The sequence below is a fragment of the Brachycentrus maculatus genome, unplaced genomic scaffold, assembly GCF_059751285.1.
Source record: "Brachycentrus maculatus isolate JH-2025_06_01 unplaced genomic scaffold, ASM5975128v1 h1tg000037l, whole genome shotgun sequence".
Classification (NCBI taxonomy): domain Eukaryota; kingdom Metazoa; phylum Arthropoda; class Insecta; order Trichoptera; family Brachycentridae; genus Brachycentrus; species Brachycentrus maculatus.
Genome location: NW_028280791.1, coordinates 44,412 through 65,935, shown reverse-complemented (window position 1 = coordinate 65,935; position 21,524 = coordinate 44,412). Strand labels below are relative to the sequence as shown.

Genomic DNA, 21,524 nt, shown 5'->3' with positions numbered 1-21,524 from the left:
ATGGTCCAACGACATAATGGCTGTGGGGGGTAAAAACTGGCTTAAAGCAGCAACCAACCGGAGGAAATGGAAAAAGAAGGGGAAGAGCCCTATATCCAGAGCAGTTGAGGTCAGAGGGTACATAAAGAAATAAGAAGAAAGAAGACCGCTAGCGACGGGATTCGATAATTATGTACATATAGTTAAGACCTTAACAAAGAGATTGATACATAATATTCATATAAAAACATTAAATATGAAATATATATTTTTTCTCTATCTGACTTTAAAATGACGTCGCAGAATGTAAAAATACTCTTTCTGTCCTTAAGCATCAATAAACCAAATAAGTAGAAATACCTAGGCACTTTGAATATAGCACTTATACCAAATGAGTTCTATAGACCTAATGAGTAGAAATACCTAAACATTTTGAATATAGCTCTTATACCAAATGAGCTCTATAGACTAAATGAGTAGAAATACCTAGACATTTTGAATATCGCTCTTATACCAAATGAGTAGAAATACCTAGACATTTTGAATATAGCTCTTGATTGAAGTCACCGATGGCCCCCATGGCGTTTAACGTGTTAATTACTACTAAAATTTGCATGTCACCTTATAATATTCTTTTATTAAATATTAAAACTTACAATTAGTTTCATCACTGTTGTCATCTGCCCCGCAATTATCTACTCTGTTACAGGCCAATTTGTCAGAAATACACAGAGATGACTTGAGGCAGGTAAACTGGTCACAATCATCATTCTTTATTTCCTTGACTTCCGTCCACACCGCTCGGAAACCCTGTGCACCTGCTGATTTGTCTGCAGATATAAATCTGAAATTATATCAATTTATTAGATTACAATAAATAACCAGTGATGGGATTCAAAATTGGAAAAACACTTGGAGTGTTTGATAATGTCTTAATAAGACGAAACGCGTCACGTATTAACATGTACATAAATAAATGTAGAATTCAATCCAATAAACCTTGTTTAATTTTGGATATATTACCCAACAATTCAATACGGAATTCTACCAACTGTCTGCAGTTACAATAAATAAATCACTTACGTTAACCGCAGTGTATTTGTCTCTGTAATATATTGCCATTTGTCGGTGAGCGCCTTTTCACCGCACAGTTCTATTGGTGGACCCGCTGATTCGTGCCATAATCGAACCACAGCTGCTGGACAACCACGACCTAAAATATACATGTGAATAAACCACTCATTCTTCAAAACACATTACCATAGTACCCATTTTACATTTTTAAGAGCTCATATATCAAAAGTTACCTAAAGGATCCCCTTCCACGGCAAAGAATTCGAAATTGAGCAAAATCTTGTGTTGGGGCTTCACAGACACGAACCAGTTGCATGTCTTCGAAGCCAAGCCTCTCCCGGGCCCATCGTAGTTGGCGGGGAAGTTGGGGCTAGTGATCACTCCATACTCCATGCCGGACATGTTACCGCCACAATCTCCAAAGATGGACTTGGCTACCTGAAAATCGAGAGATATCCATGTTTAAATTAAACAGATATGCATGTTTTTTTTACCTATTAAGACAATAAATAAGGAACCTGCGCTCAACTAATGAACTGTACCACCCCTGCTTAAGGTGTTTTTTTAGAGGTAAACAAATTAAAATTTCCCGCAGTAAATTGATGGTGGCACTCGCCATGTGGCATCTTGCGCCATCTTGTTGAAACAGCAGCTCTGTCATATCAATGTCATTCAACTGAGGTACGAAGTCAGTAATTATAGTTCTGTAACGCTCTCCATTGACCGTAATATTCTGGCCGGCATCGTCTTAAAAAAAATATGGGCCAATGATTCCACCTGTCCATAAAGCACACCAAACAGTGACTTTTAATAGATGTAAGGGCGTCTCGACAAAGGCTTCTGGGTTTTCTCCACTCTAAATTCGGCAATTTTGCTAATTGACATAGCCATTTAACTAAAAATATGCCTCATCGGCGAACAAAATTTTGCGTTGAAGAAGAGGATCAAGCTGAATATTGTTTTCGACCCGTTCACCGAACCTACAATGCGTATGAATTGACAGTATGTAAAAACAATGTTGCCAGTCTAAAAAACAAACCTCTAAAAAAACACCTTATATTTCCGTACATAGAAAGACATATCGATAAACTCTATAAATTCATTGCGGAGTTGTTATTTATATACATAGGTGATTATATTGCACAGTGATATACATATTCTCTTGAGAATCATTAATTTTTTTACAATAACAGATATATTTATAAGTAAATTATGAACCATTAAGATATTAAATTATTCATTAAAGTTCAAAGAATAGGACATATTTAATGTAATATGTGATTACTCCGAAACTGCAAAAAACCCGTGCATCTTTCTCACTCTCTAAAAGAAAACACTCATGTTACTATCCCAGATATACATATTTTCTCAAATTGGGACAGCCACCAAGATCAACATGGTTCAATGTTATCACAAAATAATATTTTTCTTTGGGATATTTCCACAGATGTCAAGTTACATTTTAACTCATTACAATGTCAACACTCAGTTCAGAGAAATTTTGTCAGTTTGAATTGTAGGTAAAGAGTTTTTAGATATCATATTAGCAATTAATTTATTTAAAACTTATTCATGAATATTGAAAGGTAGTTACATTAATGACAGGCGCCGTGGCGTAGTTGAATAGACGTTCGACTGTGAAACTGGTTTCGCGGGTTCGATTCCCGCCAGTTGTAAAATAAATTCAAGAAATATTTATTTTCAATTGGTCTGGGTGTTTGTGATGTGCATTTTTCACATTTGACTTCCCTATCCTCACAATCCTACCTGCAGACAAGCTACTAAAAGTAGAGGCTTTGCAAATTATTTCATTAAAATAAAAAATAAAATAAAAGTTATGATTTACTGCAGAACGATTGATGTTTCATAGTGCCTATCCTAGGTCAACCCTGAACTTGGTAGTTTTTTTGTACATATTGTGATAACTAATGTAATGAGTATGTGACGTGGATCTTCTATGTATAAGATTTTACCTCAAAGTTGTATCGCGCTTTGAACCCGCTAGCCACTCCATCTCCGTCAGCGTGTAGCGTGATTGCGAGGCCCATGGCCCCCCGCGGGGACACTAGGGGGCCAGGGGCTGTCAGACCGCAGTACCGACCCAGCGGGGTCAAGTCGTTGCGCCCCACACCCCACACCTCTACCCAGTCCTCGTAACAAGTCAGGGGCCTGGAAATGATTTAAAATGAAAATTAACAAACCAGTATTATCGTCAGGAGTTTGGTCCACTCCATTTTTCTCTATCCTGCTGAAACATGGACCATAAAAGTAGCAGAAAGGAGAAACATTGACGCTTTCGAAATGTGGTGTTGGAGGTGCATGCTCCAAACTCCATGGACAGCTAGATACACCAATGAGTTGATTCGTCGGGAACTACACTTGGACGGTTTGACTCTGGCCAATGTCTGAACACGACGGTTTTCAGTTCATCAGTTCTTTTAGCAAGTTAGGCGTGGCAGTGAGAAATGCCTGGAATGACTGGTTGTAATTGGTAGCCTGGAGGGGAAGAGAGGGAGAGGAAGATCCCCACACAATGGACCGATCAAGTTAACCAAGCAGTACGCGCCTTGGTGGTTGGAGCGTTACGTGCAGCGCAGTAATGGGATAACTAGAGACGAGTCATTGTTTCCACAAGGGTCACAACCCTCAGTAATGAGGACTAAGATGGAGAAGAATCGGAGATTAATAAAAGATGAAACACAATTAGTGTAGTCAAGCCCATTGGTGAAATGAACCGAAACAGGAAAAAAATCCAAAAACTCTACACATGGAAAACATGGTTTGTTGTTATGTATTCAGGTTTTCCTTTTGACTTTATTTCCGTTATGACTTTTTTGAGGAAACCTTATCAAAAGAACAAATACAGACGAGATCTTTGCTATAGTCAATAAGTCTCTCCGGATTCTGTGTATTGTATTACTACAATTTGATTTACATCCATATTTTAGAAAACTATTTTCATTGTCATGTTCAAAATGGTAAATTATTACCAAATACTCTACACATGGAAAATATGGTTTGTTGATGTGTAACAACAGTTCAGGTTTTCTTGATGACTTTTCTGAGCAAACCTCATCAAAAGGACAAATCCAGAGAAGTTCTTTGATAAATTCGTAGTCAATTAGTCTCTCCGGATTCCGTATATTGTAGTAAATCGATATTTTAGAAAATTGTTTGACATAAACACATTGCTTTCTATTTTTTTTAATAAAAAAAAGATTTTTTTTTCATGTTAGACATTATTTAAAAAATAATGCCTTTTTATCTTTTTTGTTAACTGGCAAGGCTTAATTAAGTTTGTGCTGAAAGAAATTTTGGAAATTCTCACCCATATGCTCCTGTGGTGATGTTTACTGAATCCGCTTTAACTTTGAAGTGTTCGAACACAATGGTGACTTGTTCATTTGGAGTAGGGTGGAACATGTATGTGCAGTTAGTTTCTGATGGGTAGTTGGAAGGATAGCGAGGTGAGTTGAATTCTCCCTTCTTGCGGGAAGAACTTCGGTAGGTAAATGAGCAGGAGCCATCCGGTGCTGCTGTCCCCGGGATACGGTATTCTAGAAACGAACCAAACATTTTGTTGAGTGGCAAAATTTAAGGAGAATACAAAACACTCACGCATCACATTGATAACCCGTTTATCACAAGTTTCAAATATACTTTTGATTTTAAAATATGTACATATATTGTAATATGTATTGACTCTTTCCTGAAAAAATATCATTTTCGCCAGTTAGGTATTATATCTTCATATTTGATAATATCCTTTTATTTTATTAGAATAAATTCCTCAAAGGTGAACAGTTTTACAATGGCAGTATATGTAAAGTGTACATCTTTTAAACTTTACTTCTGTTTGTAACAAATACTCATAATTTATTTTAAGAATATAAACTTTCTGACGACACACATTGACAACCAGTTTGATGATGCTTAAATTGCAAGAAATAAAAGTCCAATAGTAAAGTTGAAATTGTTTACACTGCTCAGTCAATGCGTTTGTAATAGTAGTCAAGGCCAGCAAATAAAAAATATTTCAGTTTATTTCAGAAGTTGATAATTATTTTAACCCCAATGAAAAATGATTTAGGATCTCACATATGATAATGAAATCCTCATACTTAAACAAAACATTTTTATCTAAAAATATAAATCTTTTGTCGCTGTAATTCAGAACTTAGTTGCATCTGCTCAGTAGTACATGTATATTAGTTAGTGCGTTAGAGAAAGCCAAAGGTTCCGGGTTTAATTCCCATGGGTGTCAAAATAAATATAAGTAATTTCTCACTCTAATATATATTTAAAATCACCCTAGATTGGTACCCCAAATTAATAACTCATCACATTGCCTTTATGTAATTAACATTTAAGAAAACATTGTGTCTATACAATGCACCGCCCTATGCATTATTCGATGCGTCTTCTTCTCTGAACGATTCCCTCATTGCTGAGGATTGTGACCCCCCTGTTAATTTCCTCTGGAACCTCGAACAACACTCCGCAGTTGGTCCCTGCATTGTGCAGAGCTCCCGCAATGGAGAGGCCTGTGATCTCTTTCACCTGGTCGATACATTCGATTGGAGATCTATCTCTAGCTCTCCAAGCTTCTAGATTATGACAAGCCTCTCCAATTTGTCTGGCGGTGTACGAGCAATTTGATGCGAATAAGGGTTAAATGAAAAAGGAATGTCGGAACTTCTCACCAGTTTCAAAGGAGTATTTGGCTTTGAATCCTCGGCCCCAGAGATCTCCTGAAGAGAAGACGAGTACCAGTCTCGGGCCATCTGATACCGCTATAGGAGGCGCCACTTCCCCACACAAGTCCATGTCAAACTTATCATACGAGTCGGATGCTTCCTGGCCCTTGAGGTAGACTTTCAAGTAGCCATCGGTACACGCTGCCCCTGACCTAGAATATTATTTAAGAATTATAATGGAATAAGTTTAATTTTATTAAAATTATATGTGCAGTGGTGTACAGCACTTTTTTTTTTATTTATCAAAAGTTTATTACGCTAATAAATTATTAAAAAAATATATATAACCATTTACATACTACAAAACAATTTAAAAATCAAACTATGTAATAAAATATTTCAAAAAATAATATTTAAAGCATTAGGTTTATGATCTGATATTTCATTAATTGATTCGGCAGTCACTTAGTGGTAAAATCTATCCATTTTTAATTAATGTTTTACTTAGTAAATACCACTATTTCTTAAAATATACAGTGACACGTGTTTCGATGCATTCCGCATCTTGACGAAACACGTGTCACAGTAGATTTTAAGAAATAGTACTATTTACTTAGTTAAACATTTATTAAAAATCTGATATTTCAATTGAATGTGTACTAGCATCTATGTATATAAATAAAAATGTAAATATTCCTTTGTTATCAACTGATTACTTTGAAATATTGACACAATGTTGCATTCGAATACACATGTGTTCTTATATACCTGTGACAGGAAAAAACATTTTTTTTACCATATTTTGAATGTAATGGCAAAACATAAAATACTAAACATTGCTCATGGCAGCAGTGTGCTTCTTGACAGCTGATAAAATATTGTATATATTGTGAAATTAAACTTTTTAGAAGTGCATGCTTTCTCTTTTCTTTCTTTTCCATTTATCCAGACTGCTAGGCTACCTGGCCAGGTACAGTTAGTTTACATTTTTATAATTTCGAGACACACTCATATCTTTTTCGGGACAATCACTAGACCAGCATGGAAGCAACAGTATACACACCGCTACCATTAAACTATTCACACACTTAGACCAACAGAAAGTATTAAACACAAACATGTAATATTTATATTATATACAGATAATACTTACTCTCCTGCTTTTTCTCCCTTTGGTATTTCAAATTTGACAAACTCCAGCCGCACTCTTTCCAAATGCTGAGAATCTTGCATACCATAAATGAAATATCTAAAAACAAGTTTTTTGAGTTAGTATATGTTATTTAATGATATTATTGTATAACATTTAAATTCTCTACTGACGTTTCTTAGTGAAACTGCACTTTATATGATAAAACAACAACTAAATTGTTTTTTCAATTTATATTTTATTTGACCAGTGACCAAGTTTCATTGTTCCTGACATCATCACCAGTCTGAAACCCAGTCACTAGTCAAGTAAAACTAAAGTGGAAATAACAAAATAAGAACGCAAGGTAAGTGTGTCAGAAATGAAGACTCTTAGGAGCATATCTTCTAAGAGTCTACGAGACAGAATAAGGAACACAAGGATAAAAGAAATATGCGAGATTGAAGATGTCATTAGATGGGGAAGGCAACGAAGGAGACAGTGAGGAGAATAGAACCATCCAGACTCCCCCACGTTGCACAGTACGGCCAACCCTGAGGAAGACAATTTCCGGCAGACCACCAAAGAGATGGACTGACAGCTGGAAATAGACATCGTAGGAAGCTAATCCCTCTTAAAAACAGGCCACAAAGCCTACACCAAGCATAAGAAGGAAATAACCACATTAATAGTTGATTTAACACAAAGAGTTGTTGTATTTTATTCTTGTATTAGTTGATTTGCACAAAAAACATTTGAATTAAACAAAAAAGAACTTACCTACAAACAATTTTTGGAATATATGGAAAAGGATAATTGGGACTATAAACGAAACCCGTCGACTCCTTTCTACTGAGGATTTTTTGGTCACATTCTGATCCTCGTATGTGTTCTGCATCATTTTTACTTATAAAATCTGAAAATAAGAAAAATAAACATTAGTTTTTAATGATCTGAATCACACTTCAAAAGTTATCCATTTAGATTTTGCAAGATTCAATTGTTGTAGTGAGCAATCATTAGTTATTTTGTATAAGTATTGTTAATAATAATTATTTTACCATACCACAATGTTTACCACAAATTAATGTGGTATACTTTGTGGTATGGTACGGTAATAATCGTTCCATCATCAGGTCAAATTTAGACTTCTACTTTTCTGAAACCGGTAGTCATGAAGTAATGTTTTTTAAAGTGGTATTACACAAAGTGAACGATGAATAATAAGGAGAGTATTTATCATTAGTTGTTTTATCTACATTTCTTCTTACACTTCTAACCCTTATCTCTGTCTAATGGTGTATATGGCGCTGCATCACATTGACACATTGTCATATTGATCGTTATTTATTATACATAAAAAAAAAAACAATAACCAGCAAAGCCTCTACTTTTAGAGGCTTGTCTGCATAAAAAATAATAAGGCTATCCTATGGAAGGTGGATATGAAAATTACACCACGAGCACCTAGACCAATTGCAAGTAAATAATTTAAAGTTTATTCGCACGTGGCGGGAATAGAACCCGCGATGCTAGTTTTGGAGTCGAGCATCTACTCAACTACACCACGGCACCTGTTTGAAGACATAAAAGGTGATCATCGTGGAAGAGTCCAGAGTGATAATAAATAAATATTAGAGTAAATGATATCTTCCTTGAATCTGGGATCTCCAACAGGTCAAATAAACTATGGAGGCGGACAAATGAACAAATTAAACTTACCAAGCTTAACAAAACTTTCGGAGAACTCAAACATCCCCTTGAACCCTCTATTCTGTGTGTTGGCAGTTCTGGGAAGTGTGTAGAAGACAACGAGCAGCCTCTCATCGCTGGAGTAGAGCACAAGGTTCCTCTGCTGACCGCAGTACGTTCCCACTTGGGCTGATGAATTATCCGGCCCGTCATACACCCGAACATAGTCGAATGGGCAACTAGAATAAAAAAATAATCAATTCGTTAACATGTTAGACTTTAATCATCCCAAGTAAAAATTTATATATTTGAAATGTGGTATTGGAGGCGCATGCTCCAAATATCATGGACAGCTAGATGCACCAGTGAGTCCATTCGTGAGGAGTTACATGTTTGGATGGCTTGACTCTGGCCAATGACAAGACTCTGTACAAGACGGATTCTCCAGTTCTTTGGATACGTTGAGTGTGGCGATGAGTATAGCCTGGAACGACTGGTTGTGATTGGTAGCTTACAGAGAAAGAGAGGTGAGAGGAAGATCCCCACACGATGGACCGATCAAGTTAAGACAGCAGCGGCACCTCGGTGTGTGGAGTGCTACGTGCAGCGCAGTCAATGGATAGCTGGAGAAGAGTCATTGCTTCGATAAGGTCACAATCCTCAGTAATGAGAACTGAGACTGAGAAGAAGAAAATACAATAATACTAACTGAGGACCACCGTAGAACAGATCAAAGTCTCGGAACTCTATGCGAATTCGCTGTCCAGGTCGCCCGAGGAACTGGTACGCGCAAGTCAGGCCCTTGGGGTAGGCTCCAGGATAGGTGGGAGACAGGAGGGCTCCTTTCCTTCTCTTGGATTCATGAACGGTGAAGGAGCACGTTGCTTGTTCTACAGCTGTTCCTACGTGGTATTCCGCTGCAACATAACAATATACTTGTAAACCTTCCCATTAAAGTTGTATCTTTCAATAGTTTTTGGTTATCTATTGGATACTGTATTCAATAGAGGTGAATCAGTGGATCTGAATCCGTGGAGATCCAGAGATGTACCACTTTAATGATCGATTCATTAAGACCAGATCTATCCCGATGACAGCTGACAAGCAAAACATACAATGAAACCTCCTTTTTTTTATCTCATTATAACTCTTTATAAAAATCTATTTATGTACTGTTTTTAAATTACAATATAATTTGTCAGTACAAATAATATTTAATGATACAGTATTTGAAATAACCAGTTACCCCTCGAATAGAGCATTCTGCAAGTGTTTAAGGAGGGAGTTCGTTTTATTTTTAACTTTATTTATCATTGAAATTGGAAATATAATTTATTAGGATGAGTTATTACTGATAACGTAGGCAAGCTTGTACAAATACTAGAAAGGCCAGATAAACCTTCTTAATGCAAATACTATATTTTCTCTTTTAGCTATTTAATACATAAAAAATAATACTGATAAAGTTAAAAGGAAATTCTATCACTAAAATAATCTAGCTATTATAGATTATTGTTAAGTTTTTTTTTCAATGATTGTATAATTTTTCTTTGAATTCATCTAAGAATACCTCTTTTATGAGACTACATATTAGTAGACTGAAAATCATCTATGCTTTATTATAGAAATAATAAAAGAGGAATTCTTAGATGAATTCAAAGAATAAGCAAGCAATCATTGAAAATAAAAATGCAACAGAATTCTAGTTAGATTATCATAATGATAGAATTTCCTTTAAACTAATTCAGAATTTTTTATTGTTATTAAATAGCTTCAAGAGAAAATATTGTTATTAATTAATGTTTTACTTAGTTAATACAAGTATTTCTTAAAATCTACTGTGACACGTGTTTCGATGCATTCCGCATCATTTTCAAACACCGTTATGCTAAATTTTAACCATATATTCACACCTAGCTATACAATTCAAAGTTCCTATCTTCTCTGCACCAAATTATTATCTCTCAAAAAAATTCAATCATATGCTCCATTTTAACCACATTTTCACACAAACAGTAGATTTTAAGAAATAGTGATATTTACTAAGTAAAACATCAATTAAAAATGGATAGATTTTACCACAAAGTGACTGCCGAATCAATTAATGAAATTAGAAAATATAGTATATGCAGTCCGAAGGTTAAGCTGGCCCTTCTAGTATTCGTACAAGCTTGGGCAAATTGGCAGTATGGCGCTCATGCAGACAATTTATTTATTTAATTTATTTCATAGATACATAGATACATTCATAGATACATATTTATTTCATAGATACATTTACTATATGTATTACGGCTCTTTAGGGATGGCCTGTGTTCAGCCGAAATACTAACATGTTAATACAATTTTATTTTTTATTTTTTAATATTATTATTATAAGTTAGTATTTTTATTATTAGGTTATATACATTACATACAAGAGATATGTAGAATAATAATTTACAGTTTAAAGGTTTTACAATTAAATAATTACACCTGGACTTTAATTAAATAAATTTCTACCTTGTCCCTTCCAATGCGAAGCAACCATCGACGGACACTGTTCTTAAAGACCTGATCACTACTGGAAATCTTCATGGTTTCGGGCAGCAAATTAAATATCTTTGGCGAAAGGAATGAAAAAGTTTTTTGCCCAAACTTGTTTTAACGGATAATACCAGATAATATCACTCACAGTCGTTGATGTACTGGTAGGTGCCCTGGAAGAGCGTGGGGTGCGTGTAGGTCTTGTCCGTGAAGAAGGAGAGCGCCACGGCGCGGTGCAGCGACACGCGGCGGCGCGGCGGGATGGGCCCGCAGTAGCGCCCCCCGAACGGGCTGTTCACCAGCTCCGCCGCCTCGCCGCTCACCGCCTCCGAGTACACGTCCATGTACTCGTGCGTGCATCTGCGGAATAAGAGACATGAAGCTAAGTTTGCCAAGAAACAGCTTTATTAGATGAATGTTTGACATCAAACAGCTTTATTTGCCATCAAACACAGCTTTGCTTGATAGCTGTTTGCCATGAAATAGGTTTGTTTCATGGCTGTTTGATGGCGGTTTACCATGAAACAGTTTTGTTTGATAACCTTTTTTATGAAACAGTTTTGTTTGACGACGTTTTGCCATTGAAAAGACATCTAGTCTGTTTGCAATCAAATAGCTTATTTTGAGGACTGTTTGCCATGATATAGGTTAGTTTGATGGCGGTTTGTCATAAAATAGCATTGTTTGATGGCGGTTAGCTATGAAACAGCTTAGTTTGAAGGCGGTTTGCCATGAAACAGCTTTCTTCGAGAGATGTTTGCCAAGAAACTGTTTTGTTTGATAAGTGTTTGCAATAAACAGCTTTTTAATTTTTTTCAGTCTGAGGTTGAAAAATAATAAATAATTATGAATATTTAAAAAATCGATAAACATTATATGAACTTACCCTGGTAACTCCCCCACGGCTGCACCACTGAAAAATAAATTTTATATTGTTAAGAAAAAAATATTCAATTAAAATAGGACTACTAATTTCGATTATATGATATTCAAATATTCAAATTTTAAGCAGGTACATTATTTTTGCGATTTCAAAAAGGTTTTTACTAATTAAAAAAAAACTTTCTCAACTCAAACATAGATATGCGCCCTAGAGGCAGTATTTTACGAAAATGGCGCTACATAAATTATCCAAATTTATTATTATTTTTATAGATGGTGCTGAGAACTAGCATGTGCAAGAAGGCGTCAAATAAAGTATAAATAAAACTTCCAAAATTTGAGTAGAGTGCTTGATGATGGATCATGGATAGAATGGGTAAATTTAGACATGCGCCGTGGCGTAGTTGTGTAGACGCTCAACTGCGAAACTGGCGTCGCGTTCGATTCCCGGCGATTGCAAAATAAATTAAGAAAAAATATTTTCAATTAGTCTGGGTATTTGTGATGTGTTTTTCACATTTATCTTCCCTATCCTTACTATCCTTCTTGCAGACAAGCCTCCTAAAATAGAGGCTTTGAGAATTTCTCATTAAAAAAAATATGATCACTTAAAACAAACAGCCTATGGTAGTAAGCCCTGTAAATACCCAGACTTTTCGGGGTGTTCCTTTTTTTTAAGGTGAATGTTATACGTGTATACAGTGATCACTTAAACCAACCAACCTATGGTAAATAATAGCAATAACAGCCTATGGTAATAGCATAGCAATAACAGCCTATGGTAAGTAAAAATAACCCCTGTAAATACCACATTCTTCTTCATCCACTTAAGATATCAATATCTTCTTATTTTGTCTCAATTCTTTGGATTGGTCTGCAGCAACAAATGACACCTCCTTCGCCATTCCGGTATATTGAGCAGAACCTTCTTTAACTAGTATAAGTACTTCGAACAGCCCATGTACTTGTATAAGTCGCAAAGATATTCGCGGTGTGGGCCCTCTGGCGTTTGCTCCCTCTATTATTAGGTGTAATTGAAGAAAGATGGCACCTACTCGCGATGTCGAACCCGGGACCCCCAGAACGGTAGCGGGTTCGATTCCCAAGGGGGGTAAAATGAAATATAAGTGATTTTTTCACTGTAATATTTATTCAATATTACCATGGACTGGTACCTGAAGCAGAGGTCTGATCACCTTTTAATGTGTAAACGATCAAGATAACAATGCGTTTATATGACATAGTGCCCTATGCACCATTGGGGTGCGGATAAGGATTTTATTGTTGGGTAATATATCCAAAATAAAACCAGGTTTTTGTTGGATTGAATTCTACATTTATTTATGTATATCTTAATACGTGACGCGTTTCGTCTTCTTAGGACATTATCAAACACTTCTTAGGACATTATCGTGTTTGATAACGTCCTAAGAAGACGAAACGCGTCACGTATTAAGATATACATAAATAAATGTAGAATTCAATACAACAAAAACCTGGTTTTATTTTGGATATATTACCCAACAATTCAATATGGATTTCTACCAACTGTCTGCAGTTACAATAAATAAGGGTATTATTATTATTATTATATATTCTCACTCCTGCGGCGTGCCCCGAAGGTTGAACTGCGTGAAGACGATCTCCACACGCTGGCCAGGGCCGGCCAAGAAGGTGTAGAGGCACTGGCGCGAGTGGTTGCCCGGGTTCACCAGCTCCGGCGCGGAGAAGGCGCCGCCCTCCTCCTCGCCACTGCTCACAAACGTCTGGTCACACTCTGTAAAAGGACCAATCCGTCACTGCATTGTTACACATTTTTTTTAAAGAACAATTATAAACAAATTAAAATTTTATTTTTGCAGAGACCCACCAAGCCACTTTGTGTGTCTTGTCAGTGGAGTTCTTTTTACATATTTTTTATTATTTTTTTTTTATCTTTTTTAACCTAATATACACACAAAAAGGAGAGAGTAAATTAAGAATAAAAACCATTTCACAATTTTCATAGAATAAACTCTTGATCATTTACCCATTCCTTTATTTTGCCTTTGTTCCATATTTTATTTTGACCTCTAACCTCCGTTGGCGACAAATTAAAAATGTTTGGAACGATATATTGCAGTGTGCGATTCGCATATTTATTGTTAATACTTGGGACTATCAAATGTCATACAAATATCTGGCTACACTCTGTAATAGAACCAAACGGTCACTGCATTGCTAAACAAAATGTCTGATCACACTCTGCAATAGGACCAAACGGTCACTGCATCGTTATACAAATGTATGGTCACACTCTGCAATAGGACCAAACGGTCAATGCATCGTTATACAAATGTCTGGTCACACTCTGCAATAGGACCAAACGTCACTGCGTCGTTATACAAATGTATGGTCACATTCTGCAATAGGACCAAACGGACACTGCATTGTTATACATATGTCTGGTCTCACTCTACAATAGGACCAAACTGTCACTGCATTGTCATACCAATGTCTGGTCACACTCTGCAATAGGACCAAACGGTCACTGCATTGTTATACCAATGTCTGGTCAGACTCTGCAATAGGACCAAACGGTCACTGCATTGTTATACCAATGTCTGGTCAGACTCTGCAATAGGTCCAAACGGTCACTACATTGTTATAATAATATATAGACACACTCTGTAATAGGACCACACAATCACTGCATTGTTTAAAAATGTTTGGTCACACTCTGCAGTAATACCAAAAGGTCCTGCATCGTTATACAAAAATGTCTTGTCCCACCTCAAATCGACTTCTCTCAGAAGTCAATATAAAAATCGTATAATCTCGATTTAGTTCAATGCAACACTGGAGTTGAAAGATTTGAAGACTTTTATAACTATGTATATATTATGTAACGTTTACATAATATAAGTGACAACACTCTAGACATTAAATTTTAGGATGCCGTAAACTTTCTTTCTATTAACTCATACCATTCCGAAGAAACATGACACAAAAGAATCTTTAAAATCAATTCGTGTCATATTTAGACAATTTCATTAAAAATCCTCACATCTAACGTGGCAGTAGTATAACTAAAGCTTAGTTGAAGAGTTACTAGTAAACCTCGGATGATGGGTCTCGGGATATATGGTAGACTCAGTAGGTTTATAGTTGGGATTCAGTTAATCGTTAAGCGTGGATGGGTTGAAGAATGGGGTTAAGTAGGGTTACCATATTTCTTATTAATGTTTTGCTTAGTAAATACCACTATTTATGTTTACATACGGTGTTTAAAAATAATGCGGAATGCATCGAAACACGTGTCACAGTAGATTGTAAGAAATAGTGGTATTACTAAGTAAAACATTCATTTAAAATGGATAAATTTTAACACAAAGTGACTGCCGAATAAATTGATGAAATTACCATATTTCTTTAATCATAAACCAGGAAGCTTGTCAACGATTCCGATGGTGGAAAGATATGTTTTTTACCTACTTAATTTATTGCTTTTGTTTGATTACTTACCTTACCTACTTAATTTATTGCTATTGTTTGACTACTTACCTTACCTACTTTATTTCTTGCTATTGTTTGATATAAGTAATTATATTTTGAACAAGACATAAGTAATTATGTTTTTATTTATTTATAAAGAGGAAGTTTCAGAACCTCGATTAAAAAATATCATTGCATTTATATACAAGGTTAAATTCATTTATAAAAATAAATTTCGTTTAATACGTAGGAGTTTACCGAATCATTTTATATGTACCAACCGATCTGACAAAAATATTAGAAAATCGTCAGATGACCATTGAACATTATCATCTGAGTTGAATTTTTGTGAGCAATCTACGGAAGAATTAAAAAAAAAAATTATACGTTTATTACATATACAATATTTATTTATTTAAAATAATTCACCAGATCGAATTGCTTTATGGATTTAATATTCATATCATAATATATTATGATTCGATGTTTAAAATTTCTATATGTAGATGTCACTCCTTGCTTCTAATACCTAGGTTCTCATTTTTTTAGCCAAGCACCCTCTGCTACAATATATCTCGTCAAACGAAATTTCCAGAGTGTTTCCCTTATACAGAAATAGAGAAATGCAATTTTATTGCCCACTTCCCAGCCCTCCATTATGTTGTCCTAGGGCCTCTAGGATATCTCTCCAGAGACCACTAGGGGCTGTTATCACCCCTTTTGATAACCTATGCTCTAACTGAACGATAATGTCAAAAAGGTACCATTTGAAAGTTAAGGATAATAAAAAAAGTACAATTTCATCTTCCTACATTCGGGTATCCCAAAGTTATCTTTCGAGACAATTTAAATTAATCGGGAAAATCCGAGAAAACTTTCAGAAAATTCATCAAAAAAGATCCTTGCATTTATAGACAAGGTTCAATTAATTTATAACTATAAATCTCGTGTAAAAGGAATTTTCCGAAACATTTTATACAATAGATGCCAACTGATTTAACAAAAATATTAGAAGATCGTCGGATGGCCATCGAACATTATCATCTGACTTGAATTTTTATCTTTCGGGACAATTTAAATGAAATCGGGAAAATCCCAGAAAACCGGAACGTCTGGCAACCCTAGGCTATGTGGCACAATGGCAGCTTTCAAGGGCAGTTAGGCTCCCTGTCATCAATTTGTTTTTTTTTTCTCGTACGTAGGAGCGTTTGTGTAGCGCCGACCAGCAAGCGACTGTGAGTGATTTATAACCGAAGGAAGCCGAGTTCGGAGTAAGTGAAAGAAGATAACGGTCGGGAAATGGGTTTTCCGACACTTTTTGTGCAGCTCGAGATGATAATTTATCAAAGTGAAGATACGATTTTTAGACTTGTGTTTGGGAATTCTATCTGAAAACTTCGAAACTCTCATAAATTTTTAACTATCTGCGAAAATGATAAAATATAATATTAAATAGTAATGATCTATGAATTTCTGCCACTTAATGCTCGAGGACGAGCGAGCACAATATACAAAATAAATTTCACCACACATTTCACATTTTTTTTTACAAATATGACAAGGTGGGTGCTAGGAAAAAATACAAAGCATTTTACGGGATAAACGAAAATCGCAATTATGTCTGTTCAATTTTCTGATAAAGCAACAATAGTTTTATTTCTGAAGGGAATAAAATGGCAGTTTGAGCGTCGTAGGACATTTGGCTAGCTTAAATAAAGTATTATATTATAATATAATTTTATAAAGTGTATGCACTTGTGTAACGTTCACCGTTCTGCCCATTAATTAAGATCTACGTGGTATTAATTTTTGAAATATTTATAAACCTACATATATGCAATGCTGTTGGATTCCTTTCGTATACTAGTTCTTATTTGATAGATTTGTAAGTATGGCAAAAAGTGAAAGTTGCTTCTTCCCAAAGTAAAGACCCCTATAATATTGATATATCATCCGTGTGGTGAATAATCCACTGTCTTTATAAAATTAAACAAATCGTTTTAACCACTTTATTTTTATTTTTATTATTAGTACACTTTAACCAACTTTCAACAAGAACCTTATCATCCTCAGGGTTTATTAAATTCTAAAACATTAAAATACTCATAGTTAATTACACTCCCTTACCAAAAACTTCCACACACTCTGTACACCATATGAAAATATGATTTAAAAACTCCTAAATGTTATTTTTAATAATAAAAAAGTGGTTAAAACAAAGTTGTTTAATTTTATAAAGTTTATAAAATGTGCCACAAAGTATCTGCGAAAAACATTCAAGAAAATCCACTGTCTGATTATTTATTTCAGTTAAAATATTGAAAGTAAGTGTACCTGTGGGCGCAATTTTAAATTACCTATACCTATTATATTTTATACGTAGTTGATAGAATTCTATTCCAAATTAATAAATATATTCTCACGATTTTAATAGTTTTGTGTGTCCAATAGCTACATTCTGTGTATTAATAAAAAAATTTCAACGATATTAAAATCCTATTTTCCAACTACGTATATAGACAAAACATTATACTTGTATATTAACATATTTTATCTCCAAGATTCTTGCTGGGTACCTAATAAGAATATGTAAGTAGTGGAACTAACTAATCTGATGTTTCCAGAAATAGAAAAGCCTAAATGGTAAGTAAGCAGAAAATTATCTGATACCGTTTCTAAGGGAGGATCAATTTCGTTCTGCGACTGAAAACTAAGATGGGATATTTTGGGTATTCGGGATAACCGAAAGATACACGCCAGCATGCAGGGGTGTTGGGTTTGTTACGTTACATGGATCTTATAAGTTACATGTAACCATTCCGCTACTACAAAGTTATTTTCTTGAATGTTTTCCACACATACTTTGTGGAATATTTTACATGTATCTACATGTAACATGTAACCTTTCCGCTACTACAAAGTTATTTTCCTGAATATTTTTCACAGATACTTTGTGGAAAATTTTACATGTATCGTTTCCACTACTACAAAGCTATTTTCTTGAATGTTTTCCACAGATACTTGTGGAAAATTTTACAAACTTTATAAATTAAAACCAGAACTCTGTTTTAACCACTTTTCGAACTTTGTTTTAACCACTTTTCACACTTCGATAAGAACCTTGTCATCTTTAGGCATGAACATGTACCGAAATCGGTTGGAGAAAAGTACCAACAACAAAAGTGGTTAAAACAATATTTTAGTTTTATTTTAAAATATTATTGATTATTAATGAACCACGAATTGAATTTTACAACATAATATCTTAGAAATGAACTGAAATACAATAACATAATAATAATATCACTAATAATAATAATAAAGTTATAAAAATTCCTAGTCTTCTGATTATTCTGGTTCAAAATAAATTAACATGCTTTTGCTCGTACTATAGTAAATACATAGTACCTACTCGTATACGAGTACCTAAATCGTTAGTTTAAATCCAAAACTCATCATATAATGAGATCTGACATTATTACAAACAAAAAACAACTCTTACTGCCATTCCAGTATATATTTACCTTTTTTTCAATTTTGGAAATATTGAATAATCCGAGTTCTTTTAAAGGATGGATAAAAAATTTTAGAGCATCGAGAATCTAAGGGTGACCTATCCTTTTTCATGTATCCCTTTCAAGATCACATTTACAAGGATCCAGAGAAAGGCGTTACAATTTGTCGGTTCATCTTTTTCCCTTTTTTCACTAGGCGTCCCGAGACCGATTGACAACGTATTATTTTGTATCTATCATTATCATCATCATTCTTTTACTATCCAAGTCTTTATAAGCGCCCTTGGGGTAGGATGTTACGAAAATGGCGCTATACAAATTATCCAAATTATTATTATTATTATTATGTGAAGTTCCGTATATCGGACATGCCTTGAAGTTTTCTCTTTTGAATTGATTTTTTTACTAGAATATGCCATCTTAAGTCAAGGTCCGTATGTCGAGGCATGTCTGGACGTTTTCTCTTTTTAATTGTTTTTTTTTTACTAGAATATCCCGCCTTACGTGAAGGTCAGTATATCAAGAAATGCCTGGATTTTTTCCCTTTTTAATTACACATTTTTTACTAGAATATTCCGTTTAATGCGTCGTGGCGTAGTTGGGTAGACGCTCGACTGCGAAACTGGCGTCCCGGGTTCAATTCCCGCCAATTGCAAAATTAATTCATGAAAGATTTATTTTCAGTTGGTCTGGATGTATGTGATGTATTTTTCATATTTACGTTTTCCCTTCTTAATTGCATTTTTTACTAGAATGTCCCTCTTTAAGTGAAGGTCCGTATATCGGGGTATGTCTGGAGGTTTTCTCTGCATTTACTTGCATTTTTTTACTATGAAATCCCTAAGTGCTACTTGTGCCTTGACGTTTTCCCTTTTTAATTTAATTTTCTACTAGAATGTCCCCCTTTAAGTGAAGGTCCGTATATCGGGGCCTGCCTGGACGTTTTCCCTGCATATAATTGAATTTTTACTATGAAATCCCTAAGTGCTACTTTTGCCTTGACGTTTTTCCTTTTTAATTGCATTTTTTACTATGAAATCCCTAAGTGCTACTTGCGCCTTGACGTTTTCCCTTTTTAATTTTATTTTCTACTAGAATGTCCCCTTTTAAGTGAAGGTCCGTATATCGGGGCCTGCCTGGACGTTTTACCTGCATATAATTGCATTTGTACTATGAAATCCCTAAGTGCTACTTGTGCCTTGACGTTTTCCCTTTTTTAATTGCATTTTTTACTAGAATGTCCCCCTTTAAGTGAAGGTCCGTATATCGAGGCATGCCTGGACGTTTTTCCTGCATTTAATTGCATTTTTTTACTATGAAATCCCTAAGTGCTACTAGTATGAAATGATTATAAAAGTGTCACGTACTTGGCGGCTTGGTGGGGGCGGGGGTGGGGGCGGGGGCGGGGGGCGGCGCTACTCCCCTCTCCCCCGCGGCCGGCTCGCCCAGGGACCCTGCACACCACACCGGACACTCATTATTACGTAATACAACATCTAGGCACTACATGCAAATTTGCTACTTATGGACCATGGAATAAGGGACATTATTGTGAGAACGATACAGGACCAAAGGGGTTTTGCTTACAGGGTGATCTTTTTCTATTTAAGGGGTAACGCCCGATCTGGATGATTCAGCGAGTGTTTCTGCCTAGAATTTTCACTCATGAATTACATGAAATTATAGTAACTTTAAACATAAAGAGTAAATCCACTCACGAGTAGGCATAGGCTATGAAACTTATACAGTTGAAGCCTGAGTAGGGTCATGATAAGCGGTGTTGCATAAACCGTAGCTAGATTTTAGAGTCCTTTGGACGTTAAGTAATTTTAAAAAGCTGGATGATTCAGGATGCGTTCGGCTGCGCGAGAAGCCGGTCTTGTCTGCACATGATTTAATAAAATATATATTGGAATTCGACTATTTTTAGAATACCTATAAATTGAAAATTAATACAACAGTAATTTGAAATTCATGATTTTTTTATGTTCAAGCACTATCTACCCTGTGATTGCAAACAGTTATATAAGGAATGAAACGTTTTGACCAATATCACTAGTCTGTTTTTGGTTGGTTTGAAGATATTTCTTTTAAGCAATAAGCCCGCCAATGTACCTACATATTTCTTTTCTATACATGAAGTTCAAATAAAATACAATAAATATTAAAAAAATATATATAATCTTTTAAACTCAAAACAAAAAAAGGTAAGCTTTTGATAACTCGTTTTTTACAAAACCGTATATTTATTTCGAATAATATACTTATTTTTTCAATGCGAAAATGGTATTTTAAGCAAAAAATTCAACGACCTAAAATGTTACACAGGTTTAAAGAAAATTAAGTTGCGGGCTGTTGATTACTGGCCCTTAACATTAGAAATTAGATGGATCTACGTTTTAAACGATTTTTCCTAACTCCCTATTTGAAATGCGTATATTATATTATATTATTTTAATCCCATAGAAAATAAAAGTATTAAGACATTGATTTATATTTTTCTGCTATTTGTACCTACCTATATGTATTGTATATATTTTTTAACGAAAACATTCC

General features: G+C 35.0%; 1 protein-coding gene across 2 annotated transcripts in view; it reads right to left on the bottom strand.

Moving 5' to 3' along the window:
• LOC148312608 (tolloid-like protein 1) overlaps positions 1–21,524 on the bottom strand; it is a 54,277-nt gene that overhangs the window by 1,451 nt on the left and 31,302 nt on the right. The window contains exons 1-14 of one of the 2 annotated variants that reach the window (XM_088276024.1): positions 20,336–20,411; positions 13,582–13,756; positions 11,984–12,010; positions 11,246–11,457; positions 9,281–9,488; positions 8,602–8,810; positions 7,660–7,795; positions 6,904–6,999; positions 5,757–5,962; positions 4,382–4,610; positions 3,027–3,222; positions 1,287–1,491; positions 1,063–1,192; positions 636–823 (exon numbers count right to left, since the gene is read on the bottom strand). In XM_088276024.1, coding sequence (XP_088132150.1) covers positions 636–823; positions 1,063–1,192; positions 1,287–1,491; positions 3,027–3,222; positions 4,382–4,610; positions 5,757–5,962; positions 6,904–6,999; positions 7,660–7,795; positions 8,602–8,810; positions 9,281–9,488; positions 11,246–11,441 — 1,999 coding nt within the window. In that variant the 5' untranslated portion in view covers positions 11,442–11,457; positions 11,984–12,010; positions 13,582–13,756; positions 20,336–20,411. Of the gene's footprint in view, positions 1–635; positions 824–1,062; positions 1,193–1,286; positions 1,492–3,026; positions 3,223–4,381; positions 4,611–5,756; positions 5,963–6,903; positions 7,000–7,659; positions 7,796–8,601; positions 8,811–9,280; positions 9,489–11,245; positions 11,458–11,983; positions 12,011–13,581; positions 13,757–20,335; positions 20,412–21,524 lie in introns of those variants that run through there. The other variant, XM_088276015.1, reaches the window with a different exon arrangement.